The sequence below is a fragment of the Garra rufa genome, chromosome 10 (assembly GCF_049309525.1).
Source record: "Garra rufa chromosome 10, GarRuf1.0, whole genome shotgun sequence".
NCBI lineage: Eukaryota > Metazoa > Chordata > Actinopteri > Cypriniformes > Cyprinidae > Garra > Garra rufa.
In genome coordinates, this window is record NC_133370.1 from 1,835,490 (window position 1) to 1,851,961 (window position 16,472).

A 16,472-nucleotide genomic window follows, 5' to 3' on the forward strand; every position below is an offset into this window, starting at 1 on the left:
ATGATCTCTCAGAAAGCATTATAATATACTGATTTACTACTTTTATTATCAATGTTGGAAACAGTTGTGCTGCTTAATATTTGTTTGGAACCTGTGATACTGCTTTCAGCATTCTTTGATGAATAAAAAGTTAAAAAGAACAGCATTTATTCAAAATAGAAATCTTTTCTAACAATGTAAGTCCTTACTATCACTTTTAATCAATTTAACACATCATTGTTGAATAAAAGTGTTAATTTTATTTCAAACAGAGAAACCCAAAACCTTTTTTTTATTTATCAAAGAATCCTGTAAAAAGTATCACAGGTTGCAAAAAAATTAAGCAGCACAACAAACTGATTAAATATATACATAGTTTATATATATATAATTTAATATTTATTATTTTTCTGTCTATTAATATATTTATAATATATATAACAAGTTTTGTTTTTTGAGAATTTATCAAAGTGACTATAAGTGACTATGTTTGAAAAAAACAAATGTCTGCCAATGGAGTCTGAAAAATAAACTTGTTTTCCTTTTAAATTATTGTACATTGCATCGACTGATAATTGTTCTTGTTTTAAGCGTAAAGATGTCTGATGTTCTGATATTATTACTGAAAAACACGACAAAAATACTGAGGAAGTGCATAAATTTTTGCCATATGTCAACAGCTGTCATCCATGAAGAGTATAAAGCTTTAAAAATAAATCTTGTTAGAATTTGATGCAAAACACCAACTAGAATCTATAATTAGATATTATAAAAATGCATTAATCTACAAAGAACCATAAAGCAACTCAAAAACTGTTCAACAACCTTTATTTTTCAGAATGCACACAGAATTGTTGTTGTTTATACTTTTTTTCCCCCCTTTTTTATACAGATATATTTCATATCTCTGGATATGAGGCGTCCGTTCCATCAAGCTGCGCTCCACAATGTAGTTGATGAGTGAATATCATGGATGAGATTCAGGATTAAACTCATATAAGAGCATCAGATATTCTACAGCAGCCGTCATGTGAGGTTTAACTTCAGCGATTCACACAAACACTCATTCAATCAGCTCACAAACACACACACAAGGCCTGGATGTTAGAGAGGAGGTGAAGGAGAAGCAAGATGAGGAGAGGCCGGAAAAAAGCGGGCAGTCGGGATAAAGTGTTCGGATGCGACTTGCTGGAGCACCTGAATGCCACCGCACAGGAAAGTGAGTTCATTCACACACACAGTTTTGATGAGTTTTTTCTGCTTTTATCATATTAAAGGTGCCATAGAATGGAAAACTGTATTTACCTTGCCATAGTTGAATAATAACAGTTCGGTACATGGACATGACACACCATCGTTTCCTCCTCCTTATATAAATCTAGTGTTTGCAAAAGACCACTGAAAAATAGGCCATGATCATTAATAGTTAGTTTTTCCACATTTCGTTTTGTTGCAGCATTATGTTAAACTGCTTTAAATTACTTTTTTTCCCCACATCAATCTACACTCCCTACTTCATAATGGCAAAGCAAAAAATAGCTTTTTAACATTTGTGCAAATTCATTAGAAATAAAAACTGAAAAGATCCCGTTGCATAAGTATTCACACCCTTTTCTGGGACACTGGAAATGTATCTCAGGAGCATTCATATTGCTTCTAGATGTTCCTACACTTGGAGTGGAGTTAAACTGTGGCAAATTCATTTGAATGAGTCTGATTTAGAAAGACACACACCTCTCAGAAAAGGTCTAACAGCTGAAAATGCAGATCAGAGCAAAAACCAAGATAACTGCCTGTAGAGCTCAGAGACAGACTTGCGTTAAGGCGATGATCTAGAGAAGAGTTCAGAAACAAATCTGCTGCATTGAAAGTTGACAGAAGCATTCTCCATAATGGAAGACCATTGGAACAACTAGGACTCTAGAAAATGTCCAAGCTGACAGAGATGGAGAGGTGAAAAGGTGAGGCAAAGAATGGCAGATAATTGCCAAATGCAGATGTGCAAAGATGCTCACATCAGACCCAAAAACACTTGAGGCTGTAAAGCTGCTTCAACTATGGACTGAGTTAAGGGTATGAATGCTTATGCAATCTACTTATTTCAGTGTTTGATTTTTAATAAATTTGCAAATCTGGTTTTTGCTTTGTCATTATTATGGTGTATGGCGTGTAAACTGATGTGGGGGAAAACTCATTTAAAGCAGTCTAACATAATGCTGCAACAAAACAAAATGTGGAAAAAAAAGAAGGGGTATGAATACTTTTGCAAGGCACTGTAAGTGCAAGGAAAACAAAAAAGGCATTCTAATAAAATAAGGCGAGCCACTAAAGGGACACGGTTAGCTTCTTGTTAGCGGTAGCCTGTTACATTGCAACACATAAGATTTCACTTACCACATAAACAGAGCATAACAAGCATCTAAACTTGTCAAATGTGTGGAAAGTACTGCCGCTGTGGTATAACGTTACACAGAGCACATGCGATGCGATCACAAATCTCAAAAGAGAAGTTGTCGTGCATTCAAAACAGCAGTTTCATTGCCCCGCATATTAATAGCGAGCTCAACGCGCTGCAATTTAAGAAAACACATGCAAACAGAAAAAAATGACAACAAATTAAAAAAGAAAAGCTCGAGCTCGAGCTAAGTGATTAAATATATATTTTTCTCCATGTGCGAGCTACTGAAATGAGCAGCTCTGTGAGACAGCCAATCAGAGCAGAGCTCCTCATTATTATTCAGGAATGTTCCAAATAAGGCAATAACAGAGCATTTCATTCTAGGGACAAATCCTAGGGTTGTAAATGGACTGTAAAACCGTTTCTGGAGAATTTTTGTCCTCTTCTATGCAGATATCAGAGAACAATTTAAAATATTGTATCAATGCATTCTATGGCACCTTTAAAATCTGTCTTTCTTATGTGTGCAGTTCCTCAGGTGTTACGCAGCTGTAGTGAGTTCATCGAGAAACATGGGATTGTGGACGGGATCTACAGACTGTCTGGAGTGTCGTCCAACACACAGAAACTGAGGTTTGTGAAACGCGAATAATGAGAACTAAAACAGAACAGTGTTTTTATATTTTACTTCATGGCAACACTTTCAATTGTTTAACCTGAAGGACCAAAATCATTAAAATAATCCCCTTAATAAATGATAATACCCTTACATTTTATAATATTTTTTTTCATATTTTGTAATTAATTTTTTGCAGATGCATGCATAAATATAATAATTTAAATATTTTTGGTGTAATGCATTATTTAAAGCTTAATGCGTTAATTAAAACTAAAATCATACCAAATAAACGACTGAAATAAAATAAAATACACAAAAAAAGCGTAATTTGTTTCAGCTGTAGTTGAATTTCTCATGAACATTAACTTTAAGTGCTAAAACGACTAGAACTAAAACTGAAAAAATATATAGACATAATGGTAATGCTTTACAATATGTTCAATTAGTTGACATTAGCTAAATGTTTTAACAAATATTAATGAAGAAGCCCAATACATTTGCAACAGTAATTATTAATCGGTAACACTTTACAGTAAGGTGTCATTTGTTACAATTAGTTCATGTATTAACTAACATGAATGAACAATGAACAATACATTTTTTAATCTATTTATTCATCTTTGTTAATGTTATTTAATAAAAATACAGTCATTCATTATTGTTCATGTTAGTTCACACTGCATTAACTAATGTTAACAAAAACAACTTTTGATTTGAATAATGCATTAGTAAATGTTGAAATAACATTAATTAATAAGTGCTGTAGAAGTATTGTTCGTTCTTACTTCATATTAACTAAAGTAGTTAGCTAATGAACCTAATTGTAAAGTGTTACCAAAATGAAAATAAAAAACATAAACACAAAAAATTACTAAAACTTGAACTAAAATTAAAATGAAAACTCAAAAAAATAATAAATTCAAAATACCAATACAAACTATTAACAATATATTTTAGTATAAATAATATTATTATAGTAAGTTATTAAAAGAAAAGAAATAATTGCACACTGTGAAGATTATAAACAACTATTGATTGCAGTTTTTGAATTTTTTATAAATGTTTCTGCTCTCTTTTTTCCCCTTTTATATTCTATATAGATTTTTTAAATTCACATATATTATTTCTTGATAGTTTACTATATTTATTATATTGTATATTCTGTGTTTTATGTGTATATCTATAATATACTTAGAGCATGAGGTTATTTTTGAAGCTGTGTTTGTGTGTATTTTTGTGTGTGTGCAGGAGTGAGTTCGACAATGAAGGAAATCCTGACTTGTATAAGGACTTGTATCTGCAGGACATTCACTGCGTCAGCTCTCTGTGTAAGGCGTATTTCAGAGAGCTGCCCAACCCTCTGCTCACATATGAGCTGTACGACCGCTTCGCTGTGAGTCTGCATCTCTTCCTCTTTGCTCATCAATGCATCATGTAAAAATGTGTTGTTGAAGTCTGCAAATAAATGAGGTCGATGCTGATCAACATGCATTTTGTTCTCCAAATTTAACAACAATATTCAATGATATCAGATGAGATGCACACAAAATATGTAATGCCTGTATTCATATATGTGACTCTGAGTCTGGATCACAAAACCAGTCATAATTTTTCAATTTTTTGAAATTGAGATTTATGCATCATCTGAAAGCTGAATAAATGAGCTGTTTTCCATTGATGTATGGTTTGTGAGGATAGGACAATATTTGGCTGAGATACAACTATTTTAACATCTGGAATCTGAGGGTGCAAAACACCTAAATACTGAGAAAATCACCTTTGTAGTTGTCCAAATGAAGTTATTAGCAATGCATATTACTAATCAAAAATTAAGTTTTGATATATTTACAGTAGGAACATTGCAAAATATGTTCATGGAACATGATCTTTACTTAATATACTAATGATTTTGGGCATAAAAGAAAAATAGATAATCTTGGCTTAAAATCTGATGGTGCAAAAAAATCTTAATATTGAGAAAATCGCCTTTAAATTTGTCTAAATTAAGTTTTTACCAATGCATATTACTAATCAAATTAAGTTTTGATATATTTACAGAAGAAAATTACAAAATATGTTCATGGAATATGATCTTTACTTAATATCCTAATGATTTTGGGCATAAAAAATGATAATCTTGTTTTAAAATCTGGAATCTGAGGGTGCAAAAAAATCTAAATATTGAGAAAATCCACTTTAAATTTGTCTAAATTAAGTTTTTACCAATGCATATTACTAATCAAATTAAGTTTTGATATATTTACAGAAGAAAATTACAAAATATGTTCATGGAATATGATCTTTACTTAATATACTAATGATTTTGGGCATAAAAGAAAAATAGATAATCTTGGCTTAAAATCTGATGGAGCAAAAAAATCTAAATATTGAGAAAATCGCCTTTAAATTTGTCTAAATGAAGTTTTTAGCAATGCATATTACTAATCAAATTAAGTTTTGATATATTTACAGAAGAAAATTACAAAATATGTTCATGGAATATGATCTTTACTTAATATACTAATGATTTTGGGCATAAAAGAAGAATAGATAATCTTGGCTGAAAATCTGAAATCTGATGGTGCAAAAAAATCTAAATATTGAGAAAAACGCCTTTAAATTTGTCTAAATTAATCAGAATCAGAATCAGAAATTCCTTTATTAATCCCCGAAGGGAAATTCTTGTTTCGTTACAGACGATTAAGAAGTCTCAATAAAATTAATTTTATAATAAATATCAAATACCAAGGTTGCATTTAAATCCCTGAGTTATATCTAAAAAGTATCTAAAAGAAAACATATTTACTATTTGTATAAAAACCTTCATAGTAAAGAGAATGACATCAATGTACCAAAGTGAATGTGCAGTAACAAATTGACTATTATAATTCAGAGTTCAGTAGTTTAATCGAGACAGGCAGGAATGACTTCCTGTGTCTCTCAGTGGTGCATCGTGGGAGTCGGAATCTGTTGCTGAACGAGCTCCTATAGCTGGTCAGCACAGTGTGGAGTGGGTGAGAGGGAAAGTCCAATATAGTCTTTATTTTGGACAACATCCTCCTCTCAGATACCACTGTCAGAGAGTCTAATTCCTCTCCCACGACATGGCCGGCCTTCCTAATGATCCTATTAAGTCTGTTGATATCCCTCACTCTCAGACTGCTGCCCCAGCAGACAACAGCATACATGAAGGCGCTGGCCACCACAGACTCATAAAACATCCTCAGCATCGTCCTGCAGATGTTGAAGGACCTCAGCTGCCTCAAAAAGTAGAGGCGACTCTGACCCTTCCGGTACACAGTGTCCACGTTTTTGCACCAATCCAATTTGTGGTCCAAGTACACTCCCAGGTATTTGTACTCCTCCACCACCTCCACACTGACCCCTTTGATGCTTATAGGGGTCACTAAAGCCTTTGTCCTCCTCAGATCCACCACCAGTTCCTTTGTCTTTGCCACATTAAGCAGTAAGTGGTTGCTCTCGCTCCAGGTGACAAAGTTATCCACCACAGCCCTGTACTCCCTCTCATCGCCACCAGTAATACATCCAACCACTGCAGAGTCATCAGAAAATTTCTGGAGGTGGCAGGACTCTGTGCGGTAGTTAAAATCTGTGGTGTAGAGAGAGAAGAGGAAGGGAGAGAGGACGATCCCCTGTGGCGCCCCAGTGTTACTGATCAGTCTGCCTGACATACAGCTCTGTAGGCATACATACTGTGGTCTGCCAGTCAGGTAGTCCACCATCCAGGACACCAATGGGGCGTCCACCTGTATCGTTGTCAGCTTCTCTGCCAACAAGGCCGGCCTGATGGTATCAAAAGCACTTGAAAAATCAAAAAACATGATTCTCACAGTGCTTACCGGCTTATCCAGATGGGTGTAGACTCTGTTCAGCAGGAAGATGACAGCGTCCTCCACTCCTAAACGGGGTTGGTAGGCGAACTGGAGGGGATCCAGAAGTGGTTGGACCATAGGCCGGAGCTGTTCCAGAATGAGTCTTTCCAGAGTCTTCATAATGTGTGACGTCAAAGCCACGGGCCTATAATCCTTCAAGTCGCTGGGACGTGGTATCTTTGGAACAGGAATGAGGCACGATGTCTTCCACATGACGGGGACTCTCTGAAGACTCAGGCTCATGTTGAAGACGTGATGAAGTACTCCACTCAGCTGGGGGGCACAGACTTTCAGGACCCTGGGACTAACACCATCAGGGCCTGCAGCTTTGCCTATGTAAAGTCTCTGCAGCTGTCTTCTCACCTGCTCAATAGTAAATGTAATCACTGGAGGTTGAAAACCAGTACTTCCCAGGTGATGACTATCAGCCGAGGGGTCAGAGGATGAAGTACAAGCAGGGCCATCCAGGTGAGCTGTGAGGGAAGAGAGGGCAGGTGAAGTGGCTAGTCGTTGTTGCTCAGCTGCTGAGTCACTACCAGGGAGAATCGGGATAATCGGCATATATGGGCATATATATGGGCATATATGGGCATATATACCCATATATATAATCGGCATAAAATTGCATAAAACATTTTAGTGAATAAGATATTTAGTGCAAAAAAATTTTAATGCATAAGATTTTAGTGCATGCTAATTGCATGCTAATTGCATAAAAATGTTAGTGCATAAGATTTTAGTGCATAAGTTTTTACCACTGCATATTACTAATTAAATTAAGTTTTGATATATTTACAGAAGAAAATTACAAAATATGTTAATGGAATATGATCTTTACTTAATATACTAATGATTTTGGGCATAAAAGAAGAATAGATAATCTTGGCTGAAAATCTGAAATCTGATGGTGCAAAAAAATCTAAATATTGAGAAAAACGCCTTTAAATTTGTCTAAATTAAGTTTTTAGCAATGCATATTACTAATCAAATTAAGTTTTGATATATTTACAGAAGAAAATTACAAAATATGTTCATGGAATATGATCTTTACTTATATCCTAATGATTTTCGGCATAAAAGAAAAATCGATCATTTTGACCCATACAATGTATTTTTAGCTATTGCTATTTATGACTGGTTTTGTGGTTCAGGGTCACATATATGATATACAATAGATATTTGATGGGATATAAGACAATGCAATTAATCAAACTGTGTATTTTGCAATTATAGTCTTCTCTTTCCTCTCTGTGCAGGACGCAGTGGCGATTCAGTTGGAGGATGAGCGGCTGGTGAAGATTAAAGAGGTCCTGAAGGATTTACCAACCCCTCACCACAGGTGAACACCTCAACATGAACAGTTTATCAAAAACGATAAAAATTATTTATTCACTCTCACATTGTTTTACGTAGTCATTTTCTATAGCTGAAAAGCCAAAAAAACAAAAAGCACAATGAAAAATTTTTAGCGCATAGGATTTTTTGTGCATAAAAATTTCGTAAAATTTTCTGTGCATAAAAATTTTAATGCATAACATTTTAGTGCATAAAATTGCATAAAAACATTTTAGTGAATAAGATATTTAGTGCAAAAAAATTTTAATGCATAAGATTTTAGTGCATGCTAATTGCATGCTAATTGCATAAAAATGTTAGTGCATAAGATTTTAGTGCATAAAAATTGCATAAAAACATTTTTGGTGAATAAGATATTTAGTGCATAAAAATTTTAATGCATAAGATTTTAGTGCATAAAAATTGCATACTAATTGCATAAGAATTTTTGTGCAAAATATTTTTTTACATAAAAATTGCATAAACATTTTTAGTGCAAAAGATTTTTAGTGCATAAAAATGCATAAAAAAAATTTAGTGCATAAGATTTTTAGTACATAAAAAATTTAATGCATGAGATAGTGCATTACATTTTAGTGCATAAAAATTGCATAAACATTTTTAGTGCAAAAGATTTTTTGTGCATACTTTCATCAACATTTTTAGTACAAAAGATTTTTTGTGCATAAAAATTGCATTAAAAAATTTTAATGCATAAGATTTTAGTGCAAAACAATTGCATATAAATTGCATAAATGTTAGTGCATAAAAAAATTGTGCATAAGATTTTTATTGCATAAAAATTGCATAAACATTTTTAGTGCAAAATATTTTAGTGCATAAAAACTGCATAAACATTTTTTGTGCATAAAAATTGCATACTAATTGCATAAAAAATGTTAGTGCATAAAAAGGTTTAGTGCATTAGATTTTTAGTGCATAAAAATTGCATAAACATTTTTAGTGCAAAAGAATTTTTGTGCATGAAAAATTGCATAAAAATGTTAGTGCATATATTTTTTTAGTGCGAAACATTTTTAGTGCATAAAAAATGTTAGTGCATAAAAATTGCATAAAACATTTTAGTACATACAAAGGTCATTAAAATTTTCATTGCTTTCCAGGACTTTGGAGTATTTGATGCGTCATCTGGTCAAGATGTCCACATTTGCCTCTGAGACCAACATGCATGCCAGAAACCTGGCCATTGTCTGGGCACCGAACCTCCTCAGGTGTGCGTGTGTGTGCGTGCGTGTGTGTGCGTGCGTGCGTGCGTGCGTGTGTGCGTGTGTGTGTGTGTGTGTGTGTGTGTGTGTGTGTGAACATGCTTATTTTATAAACTGTGTTTATGCATTTGACAAACACTTGGTTATTTTAGGGAATTTTATTAGTGGAGGAAAGTATTTGAGAAATAGTACTTCACAACTATACTTATGTATTATTTTTGTGGATCGGTACTTGAGTTCTATTCCTGAATACTTTTACTCAGATAAAATACTTAAAAATTAATTAATTTCATGCCTTAAAAGTACATAATCTGACTTAAATCTTTTCTTTATCCTAATGTGACTAAATGATCCTAAAGTGACTACATGAAAGAATGTTCACTTTTGAGTGTGCTAAATCTTTCAGACCCTGATTTTAAACTGAAGCAATGTGTTTTTATACTAACCGTCGCTGTCTAAAAATAGTCAGAAATATACAATATACAAATGTCAAACCACAGTAAAATCATCTGCTGCTAATATTCAGGTAACAGGTTTCAGTTTGACATCTGTGTTCGAGATAATCAGAATAGTGGCATAATAGTGATTTTGACAGGTTTCTTTACAACATTTTTGCAACATAAATAATAAAATGGCTCTTATTTTTAAAAGTCAAATTAAAAAGCATGAGAAAACAGTTTTTTTTTTACTTTTAAATACTTAGGTACACTTGACTGTGGGTGTTTTTTACTTTCATGTCTTGTTTTCCAATGCAAATATCTAAACATCGTTAAATCAAGATACATTTACTTGAGAAGGAAAATGACAATTAATTAGATATTAAATATCTATTAAAACACTTGTTTTCTGAAAAATCAACCAAATTTATACTTAAACGTTTACACTTAAAATAATATTTGGTTATCTGAAAAATATGTGGACAAAAATCTACTTAATTCAACGGAAAAACAAGATTTCTATTTATTTTATTTGTTTTTTTCCTGACCCTATTAACCCATTTTTTTCTTGTTTTAATCTGATTTTTAATTTTGATATATTTACAGTAGAAAACATTACATTATATTCATGGAACATGATCTTTGCTTAATATTCTAATGATTTTGGGCATAAAAAACAAAAATTAGATAATATTGTCTTAAAATCTTTTTTTTAGCAATGCATATTACTAATCAAACTAAGTTTTGATATATTTACAGTAGGAAAAATACAAAATATGTTCATGGAACATAATCTTTATTTAATATCCTAATGATTGTTGGCATAAAAGAAAAATTGATAATCTTGTCCTAAAATCTGAGGGTGCAAAAATGTCAAAATATTGAGAAAATTGAGAAAATCGCCTTTAAAGTTATCCAAGTAAAGTTTTTAGCAGTGCATATTACTAATCAAATTAAGTTTTGTACCAAAAATCTTTGTCATATCTTTGTTAACATACTTTACTAGCCTTATGTTTTGGAGCGTTGATGAACCATGATCGGTGCAAAAAGGAAATAAACTGCTCTGGTCATGTGACAATTTGCACTAATCATGTGAAACTGCACGTTTTATTGAGACCCTTTATTTTTTCTATATTTGCAGAAAGTGCACTTAAACATCAGTCAATAAAGTGTTTAGAGTTTTTAAAATAAAATCCTTTTTTACGGTCACAATTGTGACCGATGGGATTAAATGGGTTAATATCTTAAGTTATTAGTTCACAAGTAAATGCATCTTGATTTAAGAATTTTTTAGATGTTTGTACTGGAAAACAAGACAAGGAAGAGAAAGATTTTTTTTTTTCTCAGTATAACTTCAAAGTCATGTTTCTCAAAACTTTTTACACCACTGTGTGTTACATAGGCATTGATTGCAAGTGTGATTCTCTAGCATTTTTGTTATTCGTAATCAGTGTTGGGGAAAGTTACTTTAAAATTAATGCATTATAATATTAAGTTACTCCCTAAAAAAGTAACTAATTACATTACTTAGTTACTTTTTATGGAAAGTGATGCGTTACGTTACTTTTTAAATCTGGGCAGGGCTTGCTTGTTTGTTTTTCATTTAAAAAGTTCTGTTTTTGGCAAATGTAAAAGCCTGTTCACACCAAAAGCCTCAGACTTAGAGAAAAGTAAATGTGCAGAAGAATAAAACAAGGAAAACAAATGTTTGATTATCTTGAGTCATTTTTTCTTATTAGTATGGATGAATTGGATCATCGAAGGTCAGCAGCAAAGACATCGGTTCATAAAAAAGGATTAAACACATAAAGGATATTTGTATTATTTAACATTTAATTATTGCAGGTTTGTGTTGAATTTCACTGTTTTTATTTATTTTGAGTAATACTGTATCTTTTTTTTAGTGAGTGAGATGAATTAATGCATGTTCACATTTATTCTAGAACTAAAGTAACATCTTACTCACAATTTCTCTCAACGTTAATCGGGGGGAAAAGTAACTTGCGTTACTGATTTGAAAAAGTAACTCAGATATTTTCTTGTCAATTAAAAAGTAATGTGTTACTTCACTAGCTACTTGGAAAAAGTAATATTATTACCAGTGTTGGGGAAAGTTACTTTTAAAAGTAATGCATTACAATATTGAGTTACTCCCTAAAAGTGTAACTAATTACGTTACTTAGTTACTTTTTATGGAAAGTAATGCGTTACGTTACTTTTGCGTTACTTTTTAAATCTGGGCAGGGCTTGCTTGTTTTTAATATAAAAAGTTCTATTTTTGTCAAATGTAAAAGCCTTTTCACACCAAAAGCCTCAGGCTTAGAGAAAAGTAAATTGACGACTGTACAGCAGACCGCAGAAGATAAAACGTCAACTCTTCAGCAATAAAAAAAAAAAAGGAAAACAAATGTTAGATTATCTTGAATCATTTTCGCTTATTAGTATGGATGAATTTGATCATCGAAGGTCGGCAGCAAAGACTAGGTAGGATTAAATACATAAAGGATATTTGTATTATTTAACATATTTAATTATTGCAGGTTTGCATTGAATTTCACTGTTTTTATTCATTTTGAAGAACACTGTATCTTTTTTTTAGTGAGTGAGATGAATTAATGCATGTTCACATTTATTCTAGAACTAAAGTAACATCTTACTCACTATTTCCTTTCACATTAATTAATAAACAGGGAAAAAATTGGCATTACTTATTTGAAAAAGTAACTTCTTGTCAATTAAAAAGTAATGCATTACTTTACTAGTTACTTGGAAAAAGTTACTTTTGCATTGCATGTATCATTAACACCGTTTGTAAATCAGTGAATAATTATCTACAGATCGAAGGACATCGAGTCGACCGGATTTAACGGCACCGCGGCGTTCATGGAGGTTCGGGTTCAGTCCATCGTTGTGGAGTTTGTTCTCACTCACGTGGCGGAGCTTTTCCCTGGAACTGGTATTTCGTTTTAATCTATTTCATAAACCTGCTTTTCAGTATTGTATGATAGTATGATCTTCAGTATTATGTGTTCCAGCTTTCTCAGATGTAAAATATTGATTTTTATTGATGCAGGATTGACCGTGGAGCGCCGGAAGTCCCTTCCGTCTCCCCAAATACTGTCTGGTTCGGACGATCCTTTCTTTAAGTCTTTTCCGTTACATTGTCCAGGAAACCTCAGTCCTGGAGACGGACCTCCGGCCATGCGGTCGTACCACGCTATTATTGACGGCACTGACAAGTAAGACTGAACACACGCAAAGTGCATCTCAATAACCATCCAATGAAGTAGTGATGGTGAAATATTACACTGCATTTAAAAGACATGGTGAACAAAGATGACAGCGCCTACAAACTGCAACTGATTCTTTATGAAATAAATTAAAAAACTAAAAATTCCTAATAATTTTATTTATCTACATAAATAAAATAAAATTTATTTTATTTTATTTTTATTTTTAATTTATTTGTGTATTATTTATTTATTTATTTATATTTATTTTATTTTATCCCACTGCTTGACTGATCGTGACTGTCTCTGTTGTGTTCAGGAGGAAGGGCTCCCTCAAAGGAAGGAAGTGGAGATCCATCTTTAATTTGGGCGGGAGACTTCAAGATCCGCGCAAGAAGAACAAATACTGTCCTAAAGGTGAGAGCATCTCTCTGTACATCAAATACCTGAATTATAGAGCATTCTGGAAATGCAAAATTAATTTTTGCATGACTGAAGTCAACAGATACACTACCACTCGAAAGGTTGGCATCAGTAAGATTTTTAATGTTATTTAAAGAAGTTTCTTATGCTCATCAAGGCTGTGTTCAATGGATCAAAAATACATAAATAAAATTAATATTATAACAATGTAAAACAATGTTTTTCTATATTAATTTACATTAAAATGTAATTTATATCTGTGCTGGAAACAGTTGTGCTGCTTAATTTTTTTTGGAACCTGTGATAAACCTTTTTTCTGGATTCTTTGATCAATAAAAGGTTAAAAAGAACAGCATTTATTTAAAATAGAAAGGTTTTCTAACAATATACACTACTGTTCAAAAGTTCGGGGTCAGTAAATCCTATTCTTTATTTTTTTGAAAGGAATTCATACTTTTATTCACCAAGGATGTGTTAAATTAATAAAAAGCAATAGCATAGATTTACATTGTTAGAAAATATTTATATTCTTTTTATCTTGTTATTCATCAAAGAATCCTGAAAAAAATATTTGGCAGCACAACTGTTTCCAACATTGATAATTCTAATAATAAATCAGCATATTAGAATGATTTCTGAAGGATCATGTGACACTTAAGACTGGAGTAACAGCTGATGAAAATTAAGCTTTGCATCACAGAAATAAATTATATTTTAAAGTATATTAAAATAAAAACCATTACTTTATATTGTAATAACATTTAGAAATATTACTGTTTTTTGTTCTCATTATTTTTGATCAAATAAATGCAGCCTTGATAAACATAAGAAACTTCTTTAAAAAACATTACAAGTCTCACTGATCCCAAAAATCTACAAATGCCTCTTCTCTTACATCTAATTCATAGCTTTTGTTTTTTATTATTGATTCACAATTATCTGTATCTCCTAAATGCACAGATAAAGAGAAGACGGCTCTGAGGCCAGCGAAGAGCATGGACTCTCTGAGCTCAGGTCCTTTTGCAGTAGACGGTATGAAGAGTGTTTTTACATCATTTTTGAAAGGCATTGATATTTTTATTCACCAAGGATGCATCAAATAATTTCAAATAATCAAGCATTTATAATGTCACACAAGTATGGAAGCCTGTTTCCACCACTGAATGAAAACAGGTTATTGTGACTTATCTCACGACTTTTTTCTCACATATAAACTCACAATTGCAAGTTATATAAACTTGGGATATAATTCGCAATTCTGGAAACATATCAGTCTTTTTTTTTCTCCTCAGAGCTGGATTTTATAACTTTTATAACATAGTCGCAATTGTAAGGGAAAAAAAACAATTGCGAGATACAATGTTGCAATTGCGATGAAAAAAAGTCAGAATTGCGAGATACAAAGTTGCAATTGCGAGTAAAAAAAGTCAGAATTGCGAGATACAAAGTTGCAATTGCGAGTAAAAAAAGTCAGAATTGCGAGATACAAAGTTGCAATTGCGAGTAAAAAAAGTCAGAATTGCGAGATACAAAGTTGCAATTGCGAGTAAAAAAAAGTCAGAATTGCGAGATACAAAGTTGCAATTGCGAGTAAAAAAGTCAGAATTGCGAGATACAAAGTTGCAATTGCGAGATACAAAGTTGCAATTGCGAGTAAAAAAAGTCAGAATTACGAGATACAAAGTTGCAATTGCGAGTAAAAAAAGTCAGAATTGCGAGATACAAAGTTGCAATTGCGAGTAAAAAAAAGTCAGAATTGCGAGATACAAAGTTGCAATTGCGAGTAAAAAAAGTCAGAATTGCGAGATACAAAGTTGCAATTGCGATGAAAAAAAGTCAGAATTGCGAGATACAAAGTTGCAATTGCGATGAAAAAAAGTCAGAATTGCGAGATACAAAGTTGCAATTGCGAGTAAAAAAAGTCAGAATTGCGAGATACAAAGTTGCAATTGCGAGTAAAAAAAGTCAGAATTGCGAGATACAAAGTTGCAATTGCGAGTAAAAAAAGTCAGAATTGCGAGATACAAAGTTGCAATTGCGATGAAAAAAAGTCAGAATTGCGAGATACAAAGTTGCAATTGCGAGTAAAAAAAGTCAGAATTGCGAGATACAAAGTTGCAATTGCGAGTAAAAAAAGTCAGAATTGCGAGATACAAAGTTGCAATTGCGAGTAAAAAAAGTCAGAATTGCGAGATACAAAGTTGCAATTGCGAGTAAAAAAAGTCAGAATTGCGAGATACAAAGTTGCAATTGCGAGTAAAAAAAAGTCAGAATTGCGAGATACAAAGTTGCAATTGCGAGTAAAAAAAAGTCAGAATTGCGAGATACAAAGTTGCAATTGCGAGTAAAAAAAGTCAGAATTGCGAGATACAAAGTTGCAATTGCGAGTAAAAAAAGTCAGAATTGCGAGATACAAAGTTGCAATTGCGAGTAAAAAAAGTCAGAATTGCGAGATACAAAGTTGCAATTGCGAGTAAAAAAAAGTCAGAATTGCGAGATACAAAGTTGCAATTGCGAGTAAAAAAGTCAGAATTGCGAGATACAAAGTTGCAATTGCGAGATACAAAGTTGCAATTGCGAGTAAAAAAAGTCAGAATTACGAGATACAAAGTTGCAATTGCGAGTAAAAAAAGTCAGAATTGCGAGATACAAAGTTGCAATTGCGAGTAAAAAAAAGTCAGAATTGCGAGATACAAAGTTGCAATTGCGAGTAAAAAAAGTCAGAATTGCGAGATACAAAGTTGCAATTGCGATGAAAAAAAGTCAGAATTGCGAGATACAAAGTTGCAATTGCGATGAAAAAAAGTCAGAATTGCGAGATACAAAGTTGCAATTGCGAGTAAAAAAAGTCAGAATTGCGAGATACAAAGTTGCAATTGCGAGTAAAAAAAGTCAGAATTGCGAGATACAAAGTTGCAATTGCGAGTAAAAA

At 32.6% G+C, this 16,472-nt stretch overlaps 1 protein-coding gene across 1 annotated transcript in view; it reads left to right on the top strand.

Moving 5' to 3' along the window:
- Positions 1 to 879: 879 nt before the first annotated feature.
- Positions 880 to 16,472, top strand: part of LOC141343736 (uncharacterized) — a 37,824-nt gene continuing 22,231 nt past the window's right edge. The window contains exons 1-9 of the mRNA XM_073848370.1: positions 880 to 1,198; positions 2,908 to 3,010; positions 4,245 to 4,389; positions 8,146 to 8,228; positions 9,349 to 9,456; positions 12,725 to 12,843; positions 12,961 to 13,126; positions 13,437 to 13,534; positions 14,501 to 14,572. Coding sequence (XP_073704471.1) covers positions 1,111 to 1,198; positions 2,908 to 3,010; positions 4,245 to 4,389; positions 8,146 to 8,228; positions 9,349 to 9,456; positions 12,725 to 12,843; positions 12,961 to 13,126; positions 13,437 to 13,534; positions 14,501 to 14,572 — 982 coding nt within the window. The 5' untranslated portion in view covers positions 880 to 1,110. The remainder of the gene's footprint in view (positions 1,199 to 2,907; positions 3,011 to 4,244; positions 4,390 to 8,145; positions 8,229 to 9,348; positions 9,457 to 12,724; positions 12,844 to 12,960; positions 13,127 to 13,436; positions 13,535 to 14,500; positions 14,573 to 16,472) is intronic.